This window comes from Phyllobates terribilis, unplaced genomic scaffold (assembly GCF_046119375.1).
Source record: "Phyllobates terribilis strain yellow unplaced genomic scaffold, ASM4611937v1 Scaffold_2__4_contigs__length_985480577, whole genome shotgun sequence".
Classification (NCBI taxonomy): Eukaryota; Metazoa; Chordata; class Amphibia; order Anura; family Dendrobatidae; genus Phyllobates; species Phyllobates terribilis.
This window is the reverse complement of record NW_027362762.1, coordinates 744,685,704-744,711,961: the sequence shown is the minus strand read 5'-3', so window position 1 is coordinate 744,711,961 and position 26,258 is coordinate 744,685,704. Positions and strand designations below refer to the sequence as shown.

Below are 26,258 nucleotides of genomic sequence, written 5' to 3'. Positions count from 1 at the left end.
ACTGAGGCCACAACCCCACTATCAGTATTTGGTCAGGATTTTTTCTCAGGAGTGGGAGCCAAAACCAGGACTGGGTGATAAATGCAGAATTGGTGACTTGTTTCTATTATACCATTTCTCTGATTGTTCCTCACCGGGTTTTGGCTCCCACTCCTGAGTAAAAAAAAAAATACTGATAGTGGGGCCGTGGCCTAACACTAGCAATTCCTGATTGCCAGAGGCGCGTGTGTGTGTGTGTGTATGTGATATTATATATATATATATATATAGCGCAGAGGGGAGTGGCCAACACTGAACAGCTGAGACCATCAAAGCAGAAAAGCTCCAGGAGCTCTCAACTGAACAGATGAACCCCTGCACTACTAGCAGAAATCTGCACTGTTTAATGTGATGGTCAAGTGTTTCTAATCGGTGCAGGAGTATGTGAAATCAGACACCGCGGTCTTCTGGCCCCTCTATGTTGTGGTAAACGCATGACAGGTCCTTTCTGGAACTCTGAGCCAGAACGCCGGAGAGCGTTTGAAATGCGTTCCTCTGTGATCACACCATGGATTCATGCTTTTAATTTTGTATAAATAAACCTTGGACTTTTAAAGAAGCTGGTATCTATTTTTTCTATTACTTGTATAAACCGTATACAGTATCAATTTTTTAGAGAAAAATCTACACAATACTAAATGATAGACTCAGCTTTATTTCGGTGACTTCTAGTCTAATTCTTGGTAATCTATTGCACAGTATAGTTTTTTTTTCCTCTTCCTTCAAGACTAACTCACCTATAGGGCTCCAAATGCCATTACAGTACATAGTTTTGGCACTAGTCAAGAAAAGAAAAAAATACAGTTAAATAAATATATATATATAAAAAAAAAAGATTTATAGACGCTAACATGAACTTTTCAAAACCTATCATAATGATATCCATTATAAATTCACAAAAGAAAAAAACTGCTCATGAAACAAACTAATGTCAGTGAGTAGTAATGTCAGAAATAATGTTCGTGTGTAACGTATACAAAGTTCAGCCTGGAGATGTTTGTGCAGACTAGGCCAGAGCCTTTTTTTGCAAGCAGTCCATAGGTGCGCATGTACAAGAAGACCACTCTACAGAAAACAAACAGAACTAGGCATCTCTGTTAGCAGACAGGCATCCTCCATAGTTTTCAGTTTTATAACACACTTCTCATTGCACTCTTCTTTGCAGCTTCCTAAGAGGCAAGGCCTAGCAAGAACCCTCCAACAAATCCCCCGGACACTACAATGTTCTGCTTGATAAAATCTTGTGACTGCAAGAGAAAAAAAAAATGCATTCAATGATTAGCTGTCACATGTGGCAATCTGCAGCTTGTTAAGGCTTTGTAACCAGCCTTATAGAAAATAACCATAATCGGCAATCACTGCTGAGACATTCTGCGAGGTAATAAGAGGTCATTCTGAGCTGCCCATCACTGAAAAATTTGTAAACAGAATAACTGCATGAAAAAGAGCATTTTGCTATTCATGTAGCCTTATACTCCCCAGCCCCCCCAAAAAAAGGGGAAAATGCGAAAAGGCAATTAAAATTTTATTTTTGACAAAACCAGCAGCAGTGGATGGAAAAATGCACAACTAGTTATTAAATACATAAAACAAGTGATTAAAAGAAATTTCCTTACCTCCTCAATTAAATTGTTAATTTCTGGTACAGACTTATTAGCCTGCTTCTTTATCTTTCTCTTTGCCTTGTTTACATCCTTTTCAACTCTTTTCCAATCTATTTGTATGTACCCGCCATGACTTGCAATCTAGAAGCAGAAAACACAAAATATGGCCAATGAATATCAATGTAGAAATCTTTACTGCTGGTTGTTTGTTTTCTGTGAATCTGCCAGCAAAAAAAAAACAATTCAAAACCTGTTGAAACCAATTGCAGTGATCTTTTTCCACCCTTCTCCATCTACTGTAATGGCAGAGCACAAATTGTCTGTGCTTGGTATGAACAGACGTTTTGTGCTAAAGGTTCCTCTAAGGTGATTCTACAGCAAGCACATACAGTACAGACCAAAAGTTTGGACACACCTCATTTAAAGGATTTTTTCTGTATTTTCATAACTATGAAAATTGTACATTCGCACTGAAGGCATCAAAACTATGAATTAACACATGTGGAATTATATACTTAACAAATAAGTGTGAAACAACTGAAAATATGTCTTATATTCTAGGTTCTTCAAAGTAGCCACCTTTTGCTTTGAAGACTGCTTTGCACACTCTTGGCATTCTCTTGATGAGCTTCAAGAGGTAGTCACCGGAAATGGTCTTCACTTCACATGTGTGCCCTGTCAGGTTTAATAAGTGGGATTTCTTGCCTTATAAATGGGGTTGGGACCATCAGTTGTGTTGTGCAGAAGTCAGGTGGATACACAGCTGATAGTCCTACTGAATAGACTGTTAGAATTTGTATTATGGCAAGAAAAAAGCAGCTAAGTAAAGAAAAAAGAGTGGCCATCATTACTTTAAGAAATGAAGGTCAGTCAGTCCGAAAAACTGGGAAAACTTTGAAAGTGTCCCCAAGTGCAGTTGCAAAAACCATCAAGCGCTACAAAGAAACTGTCTCACATGAGGACCGCCCTAGAAAAGGAAGACCAAGAGTCACCTCTGCTTCTGAGGATAAGTTTATCCGCGTCACCAGCCTCAAAAATCGCAGGTTAACAGCAGCTCAGATTAGAGACCAGGTCAATGCCACACAGAGTTCTAGCAGCAGACACATCTCTACAACAACTGTTAAGAGGAGACTTTGTGCAGCAGGCCTTAATTTTAAAATAGCTGCTAGGAAACGACTGCTAAGGACAGGCAACAAGCAGAAGAGACCTGTTTGGGCTAAAGAACACAAGGAATGGACATTAGACCAGTGGAAATCTGTGCTTTGGTCTGATGAGTCCAAATTTGAGATCTTTCGTTCCAACCACTGTGTCTGTGTGCGACGCAGAAAAGGTCAACGGATGGACTCTACATGCCTGGTTCCCACCGTGAAGCATGGAGGAGGAGGTGTGATGGTGTGGGGGTGCTTTGCTGGTGACACTGTTGGGGATTTATTCAAAATTGCAGGCATACTGAACCAGCATAGCTACCACAGCATCTTGCAGCGGCATGCTATTCCATCCGGTTTGCGTTTAGTTGGACCATCATTTATTTTTCAACAGGACAATGACCCCAAACACACCTCCAGGCTGTGTAAGGGCTATTTGACCAAGAAGGAGCGTGATGGGGTGCTACGCCAGATGACCTAGCCTCCACAGACCTTACTAGACCTGAACCCAATAGAGATGGTTTGGGGTGAGATGGACCGCAGAGTGAAGGCAAAAGGGCCAAAAAGTGCTAAGCATCTCTGGGAACTCCTTCAAGATTGTTGGAAGACCATTTTCGGTGACTACCTCTTGAAGCTCATCAAGAGTATGCCAAAAGTGTGCAAAGCAGTCATCAAAGCAAAAGGTGACTACTTTGAAGAACCTAGAATATGAGACATATTTTCAGTTGTTTCACACTTTTTTGTTAAGTATACAATTCCACATGTGTTAATTCATAGTTTTGATGCCTTCAGTGTGAATGTACAATTTTCATAGTCATGAAAATACAGAAAAATCTTTAAATAAGAAGGTGTGTCCAAACTTTTGGTCTGTACTGTATTGGTATAAAATAAGGGCCCCTCAAGGCCTGAAGCGCTGGGAGATGACCATTCCTTCCAACAGAGGATCATGTGTTTTACCACCTTGTCTACTCTTTGATGCTTTAGTACTCCATGACAAATTTATCTAAATGATCTCAGCTAATGTAGACCGTCTTGGTGAAAAGGAAGTTTAATTAACCCCTTCTTGTCCACCTTATATACAATGATATTCTCATTGACCTATAAATGATTTTATGCAATTATCATGAGCTTTGTTGTGCCAAAGGAAGAAAGGTTTCCTAAGCATATGCTGTCTGTAGACTCGCCTCTCCAAAAAATAAAGTTATTTTCTTCTGATACGAGTTAATATATAGTAAATAAAGACTTGAGTAGACGGAAGGGACTAGAAGGATTTTCTAGACATCCAAACCCAAAGAATTACTGTATTACCTGAAGCAGAAGAAAGCCACCACCAACTGCAGTAGCTGCGAGCTTTCCAACCTTCTGAAACAAAAACCCTGCACACCTGAATACAAGAAAGAAAAAAAATATATATATTAATAAACATAGAAAGCAACAGAAAACTTAAAGAAGTATTGACATCACCAAAATCCTCTCCCAATGTGTGGTAGGTGTAAAAATAATAATATTAGCAAATACCTCCAATTAGAAATGCAGTATAGTATTTTTGATTCGCCATGTCTCTTTCCTCATGTGCAGGCATCACAGGACCTTAGGAACATTAGGTATCCACGGTTACGTCCACTGATAAAGTGAAAGCTAGCAGCTAGTGGTCGTAACCGTGGATACCCAAGGTCATGTGCAGGCACACATGAGGTAAGTGGCATAGCGAATCAAAAATACTATACTACATTTCTAATTGGAGATATTTGCTATTACTATTATTATTACACCTACTACATAATGGGATAGGATCTTGGAGATGGGAATACCCCTTTAAATCAGTGTACATTTTATCAAGTGTAAAAAAAAAACAAGGACCAATAAAAAGCTACTGGTAGAAAGTAACACTCATGGTGAATCTGGAAGTATGAACATAAAGACATTGTGAATTACATGCATCAGGGGGACAAAAGCAGCAGCGAAACTAGAAATCATCCTAATATAAAAAACCTGGAGAATCTGTAACAGTAGCTTCACATGGAAAAGACTGGCTAAAGTTCTGTTATTGTCCTTTTCATCTGATCGCAGAAGTCATGTGCTCGCACCAGAAACAAACACCAAATCTCGTATAGGTGAATGAAGCTTATTTTAAGTAGTCAAATCTCTAACAATTCTGCTGTGTATAAATATGCCCCAGCAGAAAATATATTCTTGATAAGAAAACACTACACCCCACCTTTCACCTTCTGACAATCCCCCACAGATGCTCCAGTCATTGGAAACAAGTTGCCCGTTATGACATGCTGTACTATGTTCAATGGCCCTCGCTATGATGTGGCTCAGCTAATGGACTTGATTAGGTGGGAGACTGAAGAGGTGACTTGTTTTTTTTTTCTGTTATTTTCTACCAGCCCCCCACCCCAAGAACTGCACAACCTCTTTAAGCTTTTCCTTTCTATCTATGAACCCCATTGGTGAGCACATTCACAGAGGATCCTGTACATAACTATAAAAATATCTGAATACTGTAAAAATCAATATATGCCGAGTAGTGATGAGGGCAAGTGCTTGTTACTCGAGTTTCCTGAGGATGCTCGGGTATGCACTGAGTAGTGTAGGCGCATGTTTGTCAGGCAATGCCCCGCATGCTTTGTTGCCAAAAGCCGTGAAACATGCGGCCGCGGGGACTTGAACATGTCACTCGAGCACCCGCGCTACTCAGTGCATACCCGAGTAACGAGCACTGGCACTCATCACTAATACTGAAGTATACTTAGTGTTGTGTGCACACTCACAAACGATCTTTAGATCCAGCCTTTATGGCTGTAAAAACATTGACTCATTACCAATTTACACACAGAACACTTCTTACCAGCCGGTCACTCCACCCATGACAATCTGTGTTGCTACAGAATACTTTTCTGTCAAGGGTCCAGAATTTCGGCCAAAAACTCGACTCCACCAATGGTGACGTCTAGCGTATTCTGTAATGTCCAACACTTCATAGGAATCATCATCACTGCTGGGATCTTTGGAACAAACAAACAAAAACATACATTGTGTTCATTTTAATGGGATCATTGGAAGGTGAGAGGGGTACCAGGAGAAAATAAAAACCCACACAACACACACCCAATTAATCCTCTACTGATTTCTGACAACCTCTTGATTTTTCCATTAGTAACGACATGCCATACATGCTAACCAGCAATTGGGTGCAGCGGTCATGTTGATGTGCGTTGCTACTTATGTGGGAAAATAAAGATGTCTCTGAGGAAAACTCAAAACATGAGTGGTCACTGCCTTATATGAATAACTGATGACTAGAACAAGGTGGCAGCTGCACAGTAAAGCAACATGCCAGTTATCTCAGCGCTTATTTTCAGCGATGTGTGGTCAGCCAGCGACAGGCCAAACATGCACCTATTATACAGCCGAGTTGGAAGAGACGTGGTGCTTGTTTTACAAGTGAGATCCCATTATTAGGGTTGAAAGAGTGTGTATTGTTAACCCTTTCGGCGAGTACACTCAGGTGCTCGCCGAGTATTTTTGCAGTGCACAAGAGCGTGCTCACCGAAAGGGTTAACAATACACGCTCAATGAACACTACTCATTATCTCTACACCTCAGTGATATTTTCCCCCATTAGAAATAAGTTAGGAAAAAGCATCTTCATCTTGGCTTTCTTTGCCTATCATCCTGGCTTGGCCTGGATACTGTGATTCCCATTGAGTGAGACCTCTGATGAATCCCTGTATGACCATAAGCTGGGGGGGGGGGGGGGACACACACGTGTCAAGATGATGGGCAAACAAAGGGAAGATGAAGATTTACTAATGCCAAGTAACATCTTATTGATAGGTCTCTTTATGACTGAAACAGCTACATTGTCGGCTATACATAGAGTCACTATGAAGGATAATTGGTGCAGGTTATAATGACAGAATATCTTTCTAGTCATACTCTATAGGGGGTCTGTCTTGTATACTGCTGCTGATGTCCAAATTAGGTATATTAGATAGAACTTGATATTGCACCTATTTGAGTGGATAGTGGAATTTTTCACCCCTATACAATTTTTCAACAGTATTTGATATGTTGAATGTGTGTCTTAGGCTGGAAGGGGCATATAGGGACAGCTGCCCATTATACCAGACCTCCGCGGCCAGGAAGGGAATCGAGGTAGGGCGAATCAGTCACAATCACCCTCCCTGTTTTTTGACCCCCTGTGGCATCATATTCTATAGATCATCCCTGCATTTTTAGTTAAGATTTTGCATCTTCCTGTTGTATGTGTACTCCTCCTAAAGCAATTTATAATAAGAGATAAGTCTTCTGGGGTCCCCTGACACCAACCCCCTCCCAACTGCTCCTCACCCCCTGACTGTTCCCCTACTACCACCTCACCCCCACCTCTATGTGTGCTGCACACAGCTATTAGCAGCAGCTCTGCCCACTGCCCCCCCCGTACACATCCTATGCACTGGAGCCTCCGCTCACACAGCTGCGTTATAACCTGACATCTACTGAACATGACGTGAATGCGGTCACCAGTAAACGATCTCACACCACAACCCGAATAACCCGCTCGTCTCCCACCTCTCCTGTCCGCCATGATTGCTCTTGATATTTTGGTAGCTCACGTAATCACGTCACGCACGCTTCCGGGTTCCGGACGTCACACTTCCGCAATAAACTCCGCCCATTGTCTTTCAGAGTTGACGTGCGCCCTGGAGACCTGTGTGACGCAGTTCGGATTCAGCTTGTGGTAGGGACGTGGAGGACGCTGGGCCTTTGTTTCGGTTCCTGGTGTCCGGGGCGGAGTCCCCGTCACGTGCACATGGTTCCTGTTTTGCCCATAAAGGGGCCGGCGCTGAGTTACTCAGGAACTGTCGTCATGTTACATAGAAAAGCGAGTGCCAGATATGTAGTGCGTCTGGTGAAGCGTTGTTCACACTAATACCGTAGCTCACGTCACTGTGGCACCCTAGTGAATTTTAATGGGGGCAGTGCAGGTTTCCTTTACCTTCAATGCTGCATGGAATTGTTATGAAAAGGCCAGGAATCTCAGTGAGGCCACTGTGTGCCACGTGACAGAGCTATGAGAGCAGAAGTACCTGGCAGCGAGCCCAGCACTGTGAGGATTCACTGGTGCTGGGAGTGGCGCTCATGTGACCACAAGTAGGCGCTATGTGCACTCCCGGCCACAGTCCCACTAGACTTTTTCCGGTCTTGCTTAGTACACTTGTATTGAGCGAGGCTGCGTCCATCTAGTCTGAATGTGCCCGGAGTATGTAGAGCACATACTTGTGGTCACATAACCGCCATTCCCTGCACCAGAGAATCTTCACAGCGAGCACTCTATGTGCTCTGTGCAGTCACAGAGAATGACTGCGGACTTGTAGTGTAAGACTGGACAACCCCTTTAAAGTGGCCAAGCTTCTGCACTAACAGCCAAAGAAGGTGCCAGCACCACCCCTGGCTGTTTAACCCCTTTACCCCGCAAGGCTGTTTGCACGTTAATCAGAAAAAGAAAAGCCCCAGCACTCACGTGTTGATTAACCCTTCTTTCAAATGCTTTTCTTTTTCCGATTCATAGTGATTCCCTAAGTGCACCACACCTTGAAAGGAGTGCACACTATTTGGACTTTGTTTGTATGTTAAAGGAAATCTGGCACCCCCAGGCACTTATCTGACCTCTAATATGGGCATACAGGTGATAGAAATGTGAATCTATACTTACCTGTATGCCTCATATTAGAGGTTTTGTTGCAGTGAAATGTCTTTTTATTCTTTCAACTTTTTGATGCTTGCAGGAAGGGGAACAGGAACCGGAAGAAACTTCCGTTCCGTGACCAAAGGTTTGCACCCCACTTCCTCCCGACATCGTCATCGTTAGGACCATACATATATATATGTATACATATATACAATATGGTTCCTTAGCAATGACGATGCCGGGAGGTAGTGGGGAGAGCACCTTAGTGTTGCGCACGTCAGAGGTCACTGGAGCGGAAGTCACAGTGACTCACTGACGCCTGCGCACAACATACCTGAACATAGACGGGAGGATAAAGTGCGCCTTGCTTACAAGGTAAATTGCGCAGGCGCGGCATTTGGCTATGGAACTGCACATCACAGGGCACTGTAACGTGCAGGGGAGGGGGGGAAATGATAATTCAAACAGGAGGCGGGGATTTCTTCCCTTTCCCCAGCCTGCAAGCGTCAGAAACTTGAAAGAATAAAAAGACATTTCACTGCAACCAGACCTCTAATATGAGGTATACAGGTAGGAATAGATTTACATTTCTATCACCTGTATGACCATATTAGAGGTCTCATATCTCCCAGGGGGTGACAGATTCCCTTTAATGACCAGGCCAAATTTTACAATTCTTGCCACTGTCACTTTATGAGGAAATAACTCTGGAACGCTTCAACGGATCCCACTGATTTTGAGATTGTTTTTTTCGTGACATATTGTACTTCATGATAGTGATACAATTTCTTCTATATGACTTGCATTTATTTGTGGAAAAAAAACAGAAATTTGGAGAAAATTTTGCAATTTTCAAGCTTTGAATCCTTCTGCCCTTAAATCAGAGAGATATGTTGCACAAAATAATTAATAAATAACATTTCCCACATGTCTACTTTACATCTGCACCATTTTTGAAACTACATTTTTTTTGTTAGAAGGGTTAAAAGTTGACCAGCGATTTCTAATTTTTCCAACAAAATTTACAAAATCATTTTTTTAGGGACCACATCACATTTGAAGTCACTTTGAGGGGTCTATACGACAGAAAATACCCCAAAGTGACACCATTCTAAAAATTGAACCCCTCAAGGTGCTCAAAACCACGTTCAAGAAGTTTATTAACCCTTCAGGTGCTTCACAGGAATTTTTGGAATGTGGAAGAAAAAAAATGAACATTTAACTTTGTTTCTCAAAAATGTTACTTTAGACCCAATTTTTTTTATTTTCGCAAGGGTACCAGGAGGCGGGGTTCAGAAGGGAAGGAGCGCCATTTGAAATTTTGAACTCAAAATTTGCTGGAATAATTAGCGTTTGCCATGCTGCGTTTGGAGAACCCCTGATGTGCCTAAACAGTGGAACCCCCCCCACAACTGACACCATTTTGGAATCTAGACCCCTCAGGTAACTTATCTAGATGTGTGGTGAGCACCTTGAACCCCCAAGTGCTTCACAGAAGTTTATAACATTGAGCCGTGAAAATAAAAATTTCACATATTTCCCACAAAAATGTTTTTTAGCCCCAAATTTTGCATTTTCATAAAGGTAAAATTGCACCGTACAATTTGTTGTGCAATTTCTCCTGAGTACGCTGATACCCAATATGTGGAGGAAAACTACTGTTTGGGCGCACAGCAGGGCTTGGAAGGGAAGGAGCGCCATTTGACTTTTTGAATGCAAAATTTGCTGGAATAATTAGCGGACGCCATGTTGCATTTGGAGGGCACCTAATGTGCCTAAACAGTGGAAACCCCCACAAGTGACCCCATTTTGGAAACTACACCCCTCAAGGAATTCTAGATGTGTGGTGAGCACCTTGACCCCACAGGTGCTTCACAGAATTTTACAACATTGATCTGTGAAAATGAAAGAAAATATTTTTCCCACAAAAATGTTGTTTTAGCCCCCAATTTTTTCATTTTCACAAGGATAACAGGAGAAAATGGACCCCAAAAATGTTGTGCAATTTCTCCGGAGTACACCGATACCTCATATTTTGTCGAAAACTACTTTAGAGGCACAGTGCAAAGCTCAGAAGGGAAGAAGCGCAATATTGGAGTTCATATTTTGCTGGACTGGTTTGACAGTGCCATGTCACATTGGTAGAGCCCCTGAGGTGCCAGAACAGCAGAACTCCCATTTTACAAACTACACCTCTCCATGAATTCATCTAGGGGTGCAGTGAGCATGTTGATGGCACATGTGCCTCACAGAATTTTACACCATTGGGCGGTGAAGAAAGAATAATTACATTTTTACCACCAAAGTTTTGTTTTAGCCCCAGATTTTACATTTTTACACTGGGAAATGGGTAAAAATGGCACCAAAATTTGTCACACAATTTCTGCTGAATGTAGAAATACCCCAGCTACATAGTGAGACTCAGGAGGGACAGAGCGCTATTTGACTTCCTGGAGCGCAGATTTTCCTAGAATAGTAGGACCCCACTTTGGAAATCATACGCCTTTGTGAATTTATCTACAGGTGTGGTGAGGATTTTAAATACATGGGTGTAGTCCAGAATCAAGCTGCAGTGGATGTTTCTGAGTGAAAATTGCAAACTGCCGTAGTGACCAGTATGTTGTAGTGACCAGTACATTCTGCCTAGCTCTTGCTTTTGGAGACATGCACCCATAAATTAGGCGGACTCTCATCGCTACAGAAATGCCAAACATGTGAACGATAACTGTGGTTTAGGCACACTGTGGGGCTCAGAAGGGGGGGAGGGCATTTGGATTTAGGAGCACAGAATTGGCTGAATTCCTTTTGGGGGGCAAGGGCTATTTTGCTTTTCCACAGCCTTTGTGCTACTAGTAATGTGGAAGCCCCCTATATTTCCATTAACAGATGACAGACCTGAGTGGGGACTTGCTTTTTTGTGTGGATTGAGTCAAAACTTTTATTGTGATCCAAAATGTTATGTAAAATGTTCCCATTTATCCAGTGCGCTACGCTGAGCACTGATATCGGGGTTTCCATTTAAATCTCAGAGTGACGTAATTAAGTTGAAACCCCCGAGGGATCCATTCACTATAATAAAGCAGCAGAGTTACTCTGGACTCCATCTGGCCTCTGTTCAGAGGTGTCCTTTTTTTTCAGAGGTGCACAAAACTGTGGCCAACGGCACTTTTATGCACACCTAATAAAAAGACGGACACTGTGGGTTTATGTATTTTTTATGTTTTGGTGCTTTTACACAATAAAAAATATTATTATTATTTTTGCATCGGTTTATTCTGAGAGCTATAACTTTTTTATTTTTCAGCTGAGGGAGCTGTATGGCGGCTTGTTTTTTTGCTGGACAAGATAACGTTTTCAGAGATACCATTTTTATTTACATTCGTTTTTTTGTTTGCGTTTTATTCCACTATTTTATTCGGCGGTATAATGATAAAGCATTGTATTTTGCCTTGTTTTTTTTTCTTTCTTACCATGTTCACTAAAGGGATTAACTATTGGAAAAGTTTTATAGGTCAGGTCGTTCCGGATGCAGCGATACCAAATATGTGTACTTTTATTGTTTGTTTGTTTTCCAGAATAATATTTATTTATGGGTGCAATATCTATATATATTTTTATTATTTTGTGATTTTATTAAAAAATATTTTGACAACTTTTTTTTTTTTTTTTTTAAACTTTTTTACTTTGTCCCACTATGGGACTTTCACTTTCTGCAGTCTGATCACTGTTATAAGGCATAGCAATGCAGGATCACTGCTATGCCTTATAGCTGTCAGCCCTGCAGACTCAAGTTAGTTAGATCATGCACTGCGCATGATTTTAGTACCTTGCTAGTGCCTGATGACTCGGATGTCGCCATAGCAATGATGAGGACCCCGTGATGATGTCGCGGGGTCTTCAATCCAAGAGCAGAGGAGCTTCTGTCCCTCTGCCTGTTCGCTAAAAGCTGCAATCACAGCATTTAGGGGTTTAAAGTGCCGGGCGCAGTGCGGGCACCGCTCCTGGCACTGAGAGCCGGGTGTCAGCTGTCAGAATCAGCTGACACCCGGTGGCAATCGCACGCGCACAGCCTCTGTGCACACAAAATCGCCTAGACATATCCATACGTCCAAGGTCGGTAAGTAACAGGCGACCCGGACGTATGCATAAGTCTAAGGTCGTAAAGGAGTTAAGCCCCTAAATGCTATGATCGAGAGGGGTCGCAACATTTAGGAGGCAGGCAGAGGGAGGGAGCTCAGATCGGTAACTCTGTGACATCATCACAGGGGCCCGATTGTTGTCATTGTGACCTGGGGTCATCATGAAAAAAAAAAAAGTGAAAGTTCCATAAAGGCACTAAGTAAAAAAAAAATTGTAACAATATTAAAAATGTTTTTACAAAATAATAATAAAAAAATTACACTAATAAATGCACATTTTTATGTAAAAAAAATTAAATAAAAAAAGTGCACATTTCGTATGACCACGTCTGGAACGACCCAATCTGTAAAAGTGTCACACTAGTGATCGCCATAAAAAAAAAAAGTTTCATCATGCCACTGAAAAAAGTGGAAGAAAACTCGAAAAAAAGACAAATGTAAAAAAATGGTGTCACTGAAAACGTTATTTTGTCCTGCAAAAAAACAAGCCACCACACAGCTCCGTCTGCGCAAAAATGAAAAAAGTTATAGCTCTCAGGATAAAGCGATGCAAAAATAATTTTCTTTCTATAAAAGTTTTTATTGTGTAAAAGCGCCAAAACATAAAAAAAATACATAAATGTGACATCTTTGTAATCGTACTGACCAGAAGAATAAAGCTGCCTTATCAATTTTACCACATACGGAACGGCATAAAAAAAAAACAAAAAAAAATAATTTCTGACTTGCTGTTTTTTGTTCATTCTGCCTCCCAAAAATTAGAATAGAAAGCGATCAAAAAATGTCATGTGCCTGAAAATGGTACCAATAAAAACATCAACTCGTTCCGCTAAAAACAAGCTGTCACATGACTGTCGGAAGAAATAAGGAAAAATTATTGCTATCAAAATATGGGAATGCAAAAAAAGGGTCTCTTAGTGTGTGATAGCAGCCAACAAGAAAAAAACAATATAAATCTGGTATCCCTGTAATTGCACCGACCAAAGAATAAAGTCACTTATACCGCACAAGGAGCAGCGTAAAAAATAAATAAAACCAATTCTTCACCTGCTGTTGATTTGTTTATTCTGCCTCCAAAAGATCGCAGTAAGGCCCCGCTCAAATTTATCCTGCGCTCTGTGCTGAGCGCATAAATTTGGGTTTCCATGTAAATCTCAGAAATACGTGATTCAGACCGAACACTCGGTGGAAGATTGCCTACAATGAAGTAGATGGAGGCACTGTGGATGCTGCCTGGCCTATGATCCGGCGGTGTCCATCTTTTTAGGAGTGCATAAAAGTGCCGTCAGCCATAGTTTTGTGCACTTCTGAAAAGAAGGACCCTGCTGACCAGAGGCCAGATGAAGTCCAGAGTAAATCTGCTGCCTCATTATAGTGAATGGATCCCTCGGTTTCATCTGAATCACATCACTTGGAGATTTAGATGAAAACCCCAAAGTCAGTGCTCAAAGTAGAGCGCAGGAAAAATGTGATCCCAAACATTATCTAAAATGTTCCCCATAAAAGCTCAAACTCAATCCACAAAAAAGCAAATTCCCAATCAGGTCAGTCATCTGTTAACGGAAATATAGGGGGCATCCAGGCTACTTGTAGTACAAAGGCTCTGGAAAAACGCTATGACCCCCCCCCCAACCCTGAAAAGAAATCCAGCGAATTCTGAACTCTCAAATCCAAATGCCCTCCTCCCTTCTGAGCTCCATAGTGTGCCTAAACCACATTTAGCGTTCACATGTCTTGCAGGGGTATAATTTTCAAAATGGGGTCACTTGAGGGGGTATTCTGCTCTTCTAGCACGTAGGGGTTCTGTATATGGAGTCCGCAAACTATTCTAGGAAAATCTGCTCTCCAGGAGGTAAATAGCGCTAATTCCCTCCCGAGTCTCGCAGTGTGGCTAAGCCGTACTGTACAGCCACATATGAGGTATTTCCACGTTCCGCAGAAACTGTGTGACACATTTTGGGGCCATTTCTACTCATTTCCTCATGTGAAAATGTAAAACAAATTTTTTGTGGTTAATATGTAATTATTTTTTCTTCACCACCCAATGGTTTAAAATTCTGTGACACACCTGTGGTGTCAATATGATCACTGCACCCTTAGATGAATTCATTGAGAGGTGTAGTTTGTAAAATGAGGTCACTTATGGGGGTCATGGCACCCTCAAACCATAACAGTAAAATTTGCACTATAATATGGTGCTCCTTCCCTTCTGAGTTTTGCACTGTGCCTCAAAAGTAGTTCCCGATTACACGCAGGGCATTGGCGCAATCAGGTGAAATTGCACAACAAACTATGAGGTCCTTTTTTACTATTAGCTCTTAGAAAAATTAAAAACTTTAGGCTAAAACAATATTTTAGTAAAACGTAATTTTTTCTTCACCGCCCAATGATATATATTTTTGTGAAGCACATGTGGTGTCAACATGCTCACTGCACCCCTAGAGGAATTCATTGAGAGGTGTAGTTTGTAAAATGGGGTCACTTACTGGTAGTTTCTGCTGTTCTGGCACCTCAAAGGCTCTGCCAATGTGAAATGGCACCCTCAAACCATTCCAGCAAACTCTGAACTCCAATATGGCACTTTTGAGCTTTGCATTGTGCTTCAAAAGTAGTTTTCGACCACATATGGGGTATCGGCATACTCAGGAGAAATTGCACAACAAATATTGAGGTCCATTTTCTCCTGTTACCCTTGTGAAAATAAAAAAATTGGGGTTAAAAGAAAATTTTTGTGGGAAAAATTCGATTTTTTTGTTTTCATGGCTCAACGTTATAAACTTCTGTGAAGTATCTGGGGGTTAAAGGTGCTCACCACACATTTAGATACATTCCTTGAGGGGTCTAGTTTCCAAAATGGGGTCACTTGTGGGGGCTACCAGTGTTTAGGCACATCAGAGGCTCTCCGAATGCGACATGGCGTCCACTCTCTATTCCAGCCATTTTTGCGTTCAAAAAGTCAAACGATGCTCCTACCCTTCCGAGCCCTGCCATGCGGCCCAAACAGCAGTTTTCACCCACGTATGGGGTATCGGTGTACTCAGGAGAATTTGCTCATGAAATTTTGAGGTTCATTTTCTCCTGTTACTCTTGTGAAAATAAAAAAAAATGTGGATCTAAATTAAAATTTTTGTGAAATGCTATATGTTCATTTTTTTTCCAAATTCCATCAATTCCTGTGAAGCACCAAAAGGGTTAATAAACTTCTTGAATGTGGTTTTGAGCACCTTGAGGGGTGCAGTTTTTAGAATGGTGTCACTTTTGGGTATTCAAATCAATAGGAGGCGGATATGCAGTACCTGGCTGCGGCCACTATCAGAAGATATTGAGCATGCCCGGCTGGCGGCAGCCGTCGCCAACATCAGTAACAGCTGATCAACAGGGGTGCTGGGTGTCGGACCCTGACCGATCAGACATTGATGACTTATCCTGAGGATAGGTCAGCAATGATAAAGTAGTTGACAACCTCTTTAAGCTTTATGGTTAAGAAAACATTTTTTGGAGAAATTATTCCTAAATTTTACTAATGAAATTCTTGTTTTCTAAGTAGATTCTTATTGAATGTTTTCCAAAATTAAGGTTTAGCAATAAACTGTGAGAAAGGAACAAACATTTCCAAGGAGATATACAGATTGTATTCAAAATCATTATATATTAGGGTAGGAAATGAGAAGTCATCATATTTATCATTTATTTGACAAATCTGAAGCCTGGCATATCTCAGGACAAGAACCTCTCCCAGTTGCCGAAAAATAGAAAAAAAATACGACCCTTGTGGGAGAGGAGGTAATTTAGGGCCTTGTTCATCATTTGTGATTTTTTTAAATTCACATTTCTTCTTTTGTTTTGTGGTATTTGCTGGCGTCTTTTGCACCAAATTCATCAAAATGGAGTGTGTGGTTCTTAAATTTTGTGGCAATCAAAAATTCACTTTATTTTTGACTGTTTTGCCACATTTTTTTCACAGAGCCCGATTCCAGCTAAGTATCACTTACTGAGCAACTGCTGCAGTTTTGACAAAATCACTGTTTTATCTGCTGCAGATCTACCAGTTCTCTGAATGCTGAGCCCTGTATAACCCCACCCACACCACTGATTGGCCTATGCACAGTGTACACAGATGTCTGGCAAAGTTGCCAATCAGTGGGGCATGGTTGGATTACATGGCAGCAGGTTTACTAGACCCATAGTGATAGTCTCCTGCTGACAAAACAGTGATTATATTAAAACTACGGCAAACAGGCCACTAAGTGACACATCACTGGAATCAGATTCTCTGTCTACATTATGCTGCTCTCAGATTAGAGGGCAAAAATCTGGTGACAGATTCCCTTAAAGAACGGGGGAGGAGTTGTTTTCAGTACCCATTGACAACCCAGTCCCCCTGACAATCACATTAAAGGGGTTGTACACTACTTTAGATTACCCCCCCCCCCCAGTGTATCCCCCCAGGGCCCCTAAAACTTTTTGTAAATACCTTACGGTGCAGATAATGCTTGTGAGCTGCGCTCTCACTGGCCGCTCACAGGCATCACTTGACCCCCGGCTGCAACCGGCTCTGACATCCTCTGATGTCACGACAAGTACTAGCAGCAGCCGGGGGTCTTTGTCTTCCGTGTTCCAGTTGGATGCCAGGCTGTGGGCGTGGTTACCCCCCGCGTCACACCCGGCATCCATCGCTCGCTCTGCTTCTCCCCATTCATTGGGAAAGCACGTGTTGGATGCTGGGTGTGATGCAGGGGTAACCCCGCCCACAACCCAGCAGCCACCGCGGGGAGTCCAGCGCTGAGTCACACCTCACTTGTCGTGACGTCAGCGCGGGGTCACGTGATGCCTGTGAGCGGCCACTGATAGCGCCGCTCACAGGCATTATCAGCAACATAAGGTATTTACAGAAAGTCTTAGGGGCCCCGGGGGGATACATTGGGGGGGGGGGGGTAATATAAAGTAGTGTACAACTTCTTTAAGTTGTCATAGCAGCTGGGGGTCTACTGAAGGCCACAGCATCTGCTGTGTTAAAGAACAAGGTTTTTGGAGGGCACAACTCCCGTAAGTAGGGATCAACCCAAACATACAAAAACCATAATAAATTTGGGAGAGGAAAAGAAGTATGTATACAAAGGTGATTACCTAAGCATATTTTATTAAAACTTCATACAATACAATACAACAAGCCACAAACAATGATTAAAAACATTTAAAAAGACCATAAATGGCCATAATACAAAGCACAAAACACAGAACTAGTCTATTATAGTACTTGGGTCTAACCCCAACTCATACCTCCTGTGATGAAAGCCGGCCGGTGGGTGCAGCTCTCTGGCGCCCCCTTACCTCTCAGGTCAGTCAAGGTACTGCACCTAGAGAAAGTAGTGCCAGGTAGCTGCAACCAGCGCAGGGAACACGGTAGAGTGTTATCCCTTCAACGTCACTAAACCGTAACGTCACTACACAGCACAACTCGCTAGCGCCCTCTTAGCCTCAGGTCAGTCAAGGAACTGCACCTAGGATAAGCGGTCGCCAGAGAGACTGTCCTGTAACCTACTGGGTATCGGGGCCCTCTGTAGTGAGGGCGGTATATATATCTTCCTTGGCCGCGCCAGGAATATATATATCTGAACCTCTGACCGTCACTACCAGCCTTCCCCAATCCCCAGTTGGTATGCTGCCACCAGTCCCTATTTTAGATATACGCCCAGTCCGTGAATGGGCCTATATCGGGTCAGGAACCAACCCTGGGTAGCGTTTTTGGCTTGAGCCGAGCTCACATGGACGTGCGTTCGTTATGCAGAATAAAAGGCAGGCCCACAATTACTTGAGGTAATTGATTATAATAATACACTAGATACACGATATACAACTAAATATACACAGGTATAAGGTCAGGCTAAACTATACAACAATGGAATACAACACACAGAATCACCACAGCATATCAGTTACCGGTTTCTTGATTTTCTTGTGACGCAGGGAGAGGATTCTGCGGTCGCAGGCACGGTTCTTTGTTACAGGCTGAGGCCTACCACCGCATGGTCAGACTGCTCCTCCCCTTGGTGGCCTCAGCTGGTGCTCAGATGTTCAGCACACCACTCTTGGGTCAAGACTGACTTATCTCTTGTCTGTCCTGCTATCTTACCTGCCCCGTCCCGCCCACTGCTGGTGAGGTCAGCTGGCTCAGTCTCCACCCTCAGGTCTAACTTCGATCAGAAGCCCAAATTCTAAGGAACCCAATAACTTCTTCTGGGATGGTCTCAGGATACCCCAGGGGTTCCCATGGATTCGGGCCGCCGTAACCGACCTTTTGATATCAATTATGATACCATACGGTCCTCAGGAATGGCTCAGCGCTATATCTTGGCTTCCAGAGCACGTACCAACGTCTACCGCGGAGGCTTGTGTGCGCAATGGCTCCGGGACGCCGTGATATTTTTTTATTGGCCCATCCCACGCAACATGCTTGTACTATTCATGTTTCTATATCTTATGCCTCCATGCTTGTGACAGACAAAGAAACTAGTCCTATGGGACAAATGGTCAGTTACAGATGGACGAAGCACCCCCCCCCTGCTGGCTGTGTTTCCTCTCGAAGTCTTTGAAGCTCCTAGCATTCAAGTGTTAAGTAGGCCCTGGGGCTTCTTATCTCACAGGAGCCTGATGGGGGAAACTATCTAGTTGACGTTTTAACAGAAGGTCCCAAGGGTGGGGGCTGCTGAAGTGTGGCCATCCCTGGATATGATTTATCATTACCAAGATGGCGGCTACGGGTTCATCACACCTCCCAAATTTTGAAGAACAGAAATAGGGACAGATCATGCGGTGCACTCAAATTTGTGGCCACGCCCCAATCCTCGCCCATTTACCATTTCTTTCTACCCTGTCAGTAGGAGATGTCAGAGGGGTGGTGGTAGTAAGGGAAATTCAGCAGACGCCTGAGACTGCAGGGCGTAGACCTAAATCCGGGACTGTCCGTTGTATATAGGGCAGTTGGGACTAGAGATGAGTTGATCGATTCACGGGTCTCTGGTCCAGCGTCCAGGTCAGTGTTACTTGATGGCTGGACAGGAGGCTACGAATCTCTTACCTTCCGGCGGCTGGACAGGTGGCTGTGAATATTTTACCTTCAGGCATCCCCAGCGCGGCTTTTGATTAGTCAGGGCCGGTGGAACGTCATCTGTGCGTCCTGCTCATCTTTAGTTGGAACTTATGGATTTAATTTTTGTTTATTCACCACCAGAACTTTCTCATCCTTATACAGCTTCACTATACGACATCTGGCTTTTTTATGTCTGTAAGGCCGTGTTCACATGTTGCAGAAATACTGTGTTTTTTGTTTTCTGCAGATGTCCGCACCAAATTCCACAATTACAATATTTTTCCCCTTATTTGATGCGTTTCTAATGCAGATGTGAAGCTGCGTTTTTAATATGTTTTTAACTCCTTTACCCGCGAAGGTGGTTTGCGCGTTAATGACCAGGCCAATTTTTACAATTCTGACCAGTGTCACTTTATGAGGTAATAACTCTGGAATGCTTCAACGGATTCCCCTGATTCTGAGATTGTTTTTTCGTGATATATTGTACTTCATGATAGTAGTGAAATTTATTTGATATGACTTGTTTTTATTTGTGAAAAAATCGGAAATTTGTCGAAAATTTCGCAATTTTCAAACTTTGAATTTTCATGCCCTTAAATCAGAGAGATACAGGTGCATCTCACTAAATTAGAATATAATCAAAAAGTTAATTTATTTAATTTCTTCAATACAAAAAATGAAACTCATATATTATATAGAGTCATTAGAAACAGAGTGATCTATTTCAAGTGTTTATTTCTGTTAATGTTGATGATTATGGCTTACAGCCAATGAAAACACAAAAGTCATTATCTCAGTAAATTAGAATAGTTTATAACAACAGCTTGAAAAATGTTTTTAAAATCCGAAATGTTGGCCTACTGAAACATATGTTCAGTAAATGCACTCAATACTTGGTCGGGGCTCCTTTTGCATCAATTACTGCATCAATGCGGCGTGGCATGGAGGCGATCAACCTGTGACATTGCTGAGGTGTTATGGAAGCCCAGGTTGCTTTGATAGCAGCCTTCAGCTCGTCTGCATTGTTGGGTCTGGTGTCTCTCATCTTCCTCTTGACAATACCCCATAGATTCTCTATGGGGTTAAGGTCAGGCGAGTTTGCTGGCCAATCAAGCACAGTGATACTGTTGTTTTTAAACCAGGTATTGGTACTTTTGGCAGTGTGGACAGATGCCAAGTCCTGCTGGAGAATGACATTTCCATCTCCAAAAAGTTTGTCGGCAGAGGGAAGCATGAAGTGCTCTAAAATTTCCTGATAGACAGCTGCGCTGACTTTGGACTTGATAAAACACAGTGGACCTACACCAGCAGATAACATGGCTCCCCAAACCATCACTGATTGTGGAAACTTCATACTAGACCTCAAGCAGCTTGGATTGTGTGCCTCTCCACTCTTCCTCCAGACTCTGGGACCTTGATTTCCAAATGAAAATTGGAACTGTGGGACCTTGTGGAGCGTGTTAATGACTGCTTTCTGGACATCTGTCAAATCAGTCTTGCCCATGATTGTGCAGCCTACTGAAACAGACTAAGGGACCTTTTTAGATGCTTAGGAAGCCTTTGTGTAGCGTCGGCGTCTCTGCCTCCCACCGCGGTCCCGGTCCCGTGTCCTCCAGCTCCCCCCCCCAGCGTCTGCCCGGGGTGAGCGCACCGCGCACAGTTCCCCGGGCACTGTACGTAGGGTGCACGCGCGTGCGCGCTCCCTCCCTCTTAAAGGGGCCGCGCACGCCGTCCTAAAGAGTCCCTGGCCAATGGCCGATGGACTGCTCTTGTATAAGGCACCTCCTCCAAAATGGAGGTGCCTGTGTAAGATTGTTGTTTGTGTGCTAACACTCTCCTCAGTCCTCAGGTTCCAGTGCCCGCCAGCCTGTCTATCAACCATGCCTGCCTGCATGTCTATCAGCCGTGCTCATCTGCTGTGCCCGGCCACCTCGGCCATCAGTCCCGTGGGAGTCGCCTGCTCTCACACAAGGTCAGTCCCAGAGTTGCACCTGCTTTACCTTCCCGGTCCCACCTTGGTTCACAGAGTCGACTAAGCTGCCGTGTGGCCAGAGTTGGTCTGGGTAGGCACTTAGTTATGCCCCTCTGGTCCCTCTTTGTATCACAGCACAGAGGTTCCACCCCTGGATCCGTAACAGTTTGCACAGGCCATGGAATCCGGTGGCTCCCAGGCTCCTTCGCTCTCAGACCTGTACCAAGAGGTCTCTCACCAGAGATCCCAACAGGATACTATCCTGTCCTATCTGCGGACAGTCAACTCCCGCCTGGACGCGCTGTCCACCCCAACTGTGTCCGCCTCTAACCAAGCGGCACGCGCTCCAGCCGCACCTCAACCCAGTGGCGCTGTGGCATCCGGCTTAGGACCCCGGCTTTCTGCGCCTCGCTGGCCCTGGTTTTGGTGGTAACCCTGCCCTATGTCGGGGCTTCATAAATCAGTGCACGCTGCACTTTGAGCTCCTGGCACACCAGTTCACCTCCGACCGGGGCAAGGTGGCATTCATCATGGCTCACCTCACCGGAGAGGCGTTGGCGTGGCTTAACCCTCTGTGGAAGAGAGGGGATCCTCTGGTGTCCGACCTCCGGACCTCCCTCGCGGCTTTCCGGAAGGTGTTCGATGAGCCCGGACGAAAATATTCTGTGGGGCAGTAAGCCATGCGCTTCCGCACCCTCGCATCTGAACTTGCCTGGAACAATGAGGCTCTGGTGTCCACCTTTTGGGAGGGCCATTCCGGGTGGATCAAGGATGAGCTAGCCGGTCATGACATAACTCCCTCTCTGGACGACCTGGTGTCATTAGCTACACGGATCGACATCCTTTTTCAGGAGCGTTCTAAGGAGGCAACCTGTGAGAGAAGACCCCTGCGCTTCGCCCCAACCTTTCACAACCAGCATCCCCTCCGGTGTCTTCTCCAGAGTCAATGCAAATAGACCAAGTTAAGATGGTCAAGTCTCGCAAGGAGGTCTGCCGCGCCGAGGGGAGTTGCTTCTACTGTGGCAGTACAGAGCATCTTATCCGCTCCTGTCCAGTGAGTCCGGGAAACTCCAGTGTCTAGGACCGCTCGGAGAGGTCGTCCTAGGCAAAAGTTCTTCCTCTCCGCCCTTGACTCTGTCCATTTTGGTTACCAGTGGTGAGACCCGCTTCTTCGTGACTGCCTATCTGGATTCTTGAGCCACTGGGAACCTCATTCAACAGGCCGTTGTGGTGCGATATCAGATTCCTACCATACGTCTGGCTGATCCTTTAGTGGTTTCCTCTGTGGATGGAAAGCTTCTCTCTGAGACCATCTTGTTTGTCACTGAGCCTGTGACTCTTCAGGTGGGAATGCAACATTCAGAGAGGATCTCCTTTTACGTGCTGTCCGGTCTCTCTCACCCCCTTCTGCTTGGCCTGCCTTGGTTACGGAGACATGAGCCCGTCCTGAATTGGAGCTCGGGTGAGGTGCTCCGTTGGGGTCAGGAATGTCATAAGTTCTGTCTGATTCGTCCTGCTCGACCTCTGTCTAATCCAGCTAACCTACCTGGCCTGCCGGCACCCTACTGTTCGTTTGCGGACATCTTCGATAAAAAGGAGGCTGAGACACTACCACCTCATAGGCTGTATGATTGCCCCATCGACCTAATACCTGGTGCTTCACCTCCTCGAGGGCGAATCTACCCCTTGTCGCTGGCCGAGACCCGTGCTATGTCTGAGTACATAGAAGAGAATCTTGCTAGGGGATTTATCCAGAAATCCACCTCTCTGGCTAGAGCAGGATTCTTCTTTGTCAAAAAGAAAGATGGTTCACTTCGTCCATGTATCGACTATAGGGGCCTAAACCAGATCACCATCAAAAATAAATACCCCCTGCCTCTCATCTCGGAGCTGTTTGACCACCTAAAAGGCGCGAAAATTTTCAATATGCTCAATCTTCGTGGGGTGCACAATCTGGTCCGGATTCGCCAGGGAGACGAGTGGAAGACAGCATTCAACACTCGGGATGGTCACTACGAGTACCGCGTGATGCCCTTCGGTCTCTGTAATGCTCCAACCGTCTTCCAGGAGTTAGTGAACGACATCTTCCGAGATCTCCTGTATTCCTGCGTGATGGTGTACTTGGACGATATCTTGGTGTTCTCCTCTGATCTGTTCTCTCACCGGAGGGATGTTCGTCAGGTACGGCTGAGGCTCCGGAAGAATCGCCTGTATGCAAAGTACGAGAAATGCCTCTTTGACCAGACCTCCCTACCATTTTTGGGGTATATCATCTCTGAGACCAGACTGCGGATGGATCCCGAGAAGGTGTCTGCCGTCTTAAAATGGCCCCGACCTGAGGGGTTGAAGGCTATTCAGCGGTTTCTGGGATTCGCTAACTATTACCGCCTCTTCATTCCTCATTTCTCCTCCCGGACTGCTCCCATCTCTGCTCTCACCCGTAAAGGAGAAAATCCCAGGGAATGGACTTCCGAGGCGGAAAGTGCCTTTGTTTCTCTTAAACAAGCCTTCTCTTCCGCTCCAGTGCTACATCGTCCAGATTGCAATAAACAGTTCTTCCTGGAGGTTGATGCCTCTTCCTCCGGGGCCGGAGCAGTGCTCACCCAGAAATCCTCGTCAGGGCGAATGGTGACCTGTGGCTTCTTTTCCAAACTCTTTTCTCCGTCCGAGCGCAATTACTCCATAGGAGATCGAGAATTGCTGGCCATCAAATTAGTGCTGGAGGAGTGGCACTACTTGCTTGAGGGGGCTCTGCACTCTGTGGTCATCTACACTGACAATAAAAACCTAGCTTACTTGCAGACCACCCAAAGACTAAATCTGCATCAGGCCAGGTGGTCTTTGTTCTTTGCTCGTTTCAGTTTCACTCTCCATTACCACCCGGCAGACAAGAATATTAAAGCTGATGCTCTATCCCGCTCTTTCCTGTCTACCGACCAAGAGGAGGAGCCTCTACACATCATTGACCCCTCCAGAATAATGACTGTTGCTCCGTTTGACCTGTCTCATCTACCTCCTGGTAAGACCTTTGTAGCAGCTCAGGATCGGAAGAGGGTCTTACTCTGAGGTCAAAACTGGCTGGTCATGCTGGCCAGAGGAAGACACTTCTGCTCATTGCCCGACATTTTTGGTGGCCCACCCTGCGCAAGGATGTTGCGAATTTTGCGTGGCTTGTTCCTCCTGTGCCCGTAACATGATACCAAGGCACCTTCCAGCTGGTTGTCTTCTTCCTCTCCCCGTGCCTTCTGCTCCTTGGCAACACATTGCTATGGACTTCATCACTGATCTTCCGGTATCTGCCGGTTCTACCATCATATGTGTGGTCGCTGACCGCTTCTCCAAGATGGCTCACTTCATTCCTTTGCCTGGTCTTCCGTCCGCACCTGTGCTGGCTAAGGACTTCATCCGTCACATCTTTCATCTCCACGGCTTACCCCTCCACATTGTCTCGGACAGAGGAGTTCAGTTCACTTCTCGCTTCTGGAGAGCCACGTTCAAGTTGCTGGATGTCACTTTGGACTTTTCTTTGGCGTATCATTCTCAGTCCCATGGTCAGGTGGAACGTATTAATCAGATCCTTACCAGTTTTCTTCGGCACTTTGTCAACGCTCACCATAGCGATTGGGTAGAACTTCTGCCTTGGGCCGAGTTTTCTTATAACAACCATGTGAGTGAGTCCTCTGCTAAGTCCCTGTTCTTTGTTGTTTACGGTCGACACCCCCGAATTCCATTTCCCGTCTCTTCTTCAGTGGACAATCCTGCTGCGGAGTCTCTCGTCAGTGACTTTTTGGTGATTTGGGAAGACACTAGATCTGCGCTTCTTCAGTCCTCTGAGCAGATGAAGAATCATGCTGATAAGAGATGTCTCTATTTAGTCCAGGAGACAAGGTCTGGCTTTCCTCTAAATATGTCCGTCTCAAGATACCATCATACAAGTTGGGCCCACGGTTCATCGGTCCTTTCGAGATTTTGAACCAAATAAATCCAGTGGCGTACAAGCTGAAACTCCCTGCCTCCTTACGGATTCCAAATTACTTTCATGTGTCTCTCCTCAAGCCTGTTGTCCTTAATCCTTTCCCTAATGATCCAGGTACCACTCCAGCTCCAGTCACCGCTGAGGACTTCTTTGAGGTAGAGAATATTTTGGCCATCAAGAGGGTAAGAGGAAAGACTTTCTTTCTTGCTTTCTTGTTGATTGTAAGGGGTTTGGTCCTGAGGAGAGGTCTTGGGAGCCCAGGGAGAACATTCATGCTCCTCGTCTTCTAGAAAGATTTCTTAAGAGGGGGCTTAGAGGAAGGGTAGTGTAGCGTTGGCATCTCTGCCTCCTGCCGGGCAGAGATGTCGATCCCCTCACCGCCGCGGTCCCGGTCCGGCGTCCTCCGGCTACCCTCCTGCGTCTGCCCAGGGTGCGCGCGCCGCGCGCAGTTTCCCGGGCACTGTACTTAGGGCGCGCGCTCCCTCCCTCTTAAAGGGGCCGCACGCGTCGTTCTGGAGGACTTCTCTTATATAAGGCACCTCCTCCAAAATGGAGGTACCTGTGCAAGATTGTTGTTTGTGCTAACACTCTC

At 44.6% G+C, this 26,258-nt stretch overlaps 1 protein-coding gene across 1 annotated transcript; it reads right to left on the bottom strand.

Moving 5' to 3' along the window:
- Positions 1-856: 856 nt before the first annotated feature.
- Positions 857-7,521, bottom strand: FUNDC1 (FUN14 domain containing 1). Its single transcript, XM_073667241.1, has 5 exons — positions 7,370-7,521; positions 5,643-5,799; positions 4,097-4,172; positions 1,656-1,784; positions 857-1,286 (listed from the first exon to the last, which is right to left on the bottom strand). Exons 1-5 carry the CDS (start codon positions 7,383-7,385, stop codon positions 1,209-1,211), a joined length of 456 nt encoding a protein of 151 aa, XP_073523342.1. The 5' UTR covers positions 7,386-7,521; the 3' UTR covers positions 857-1,208.
- Positions 7,522-26,258: the final 18,737 nt, after the last annotated feature.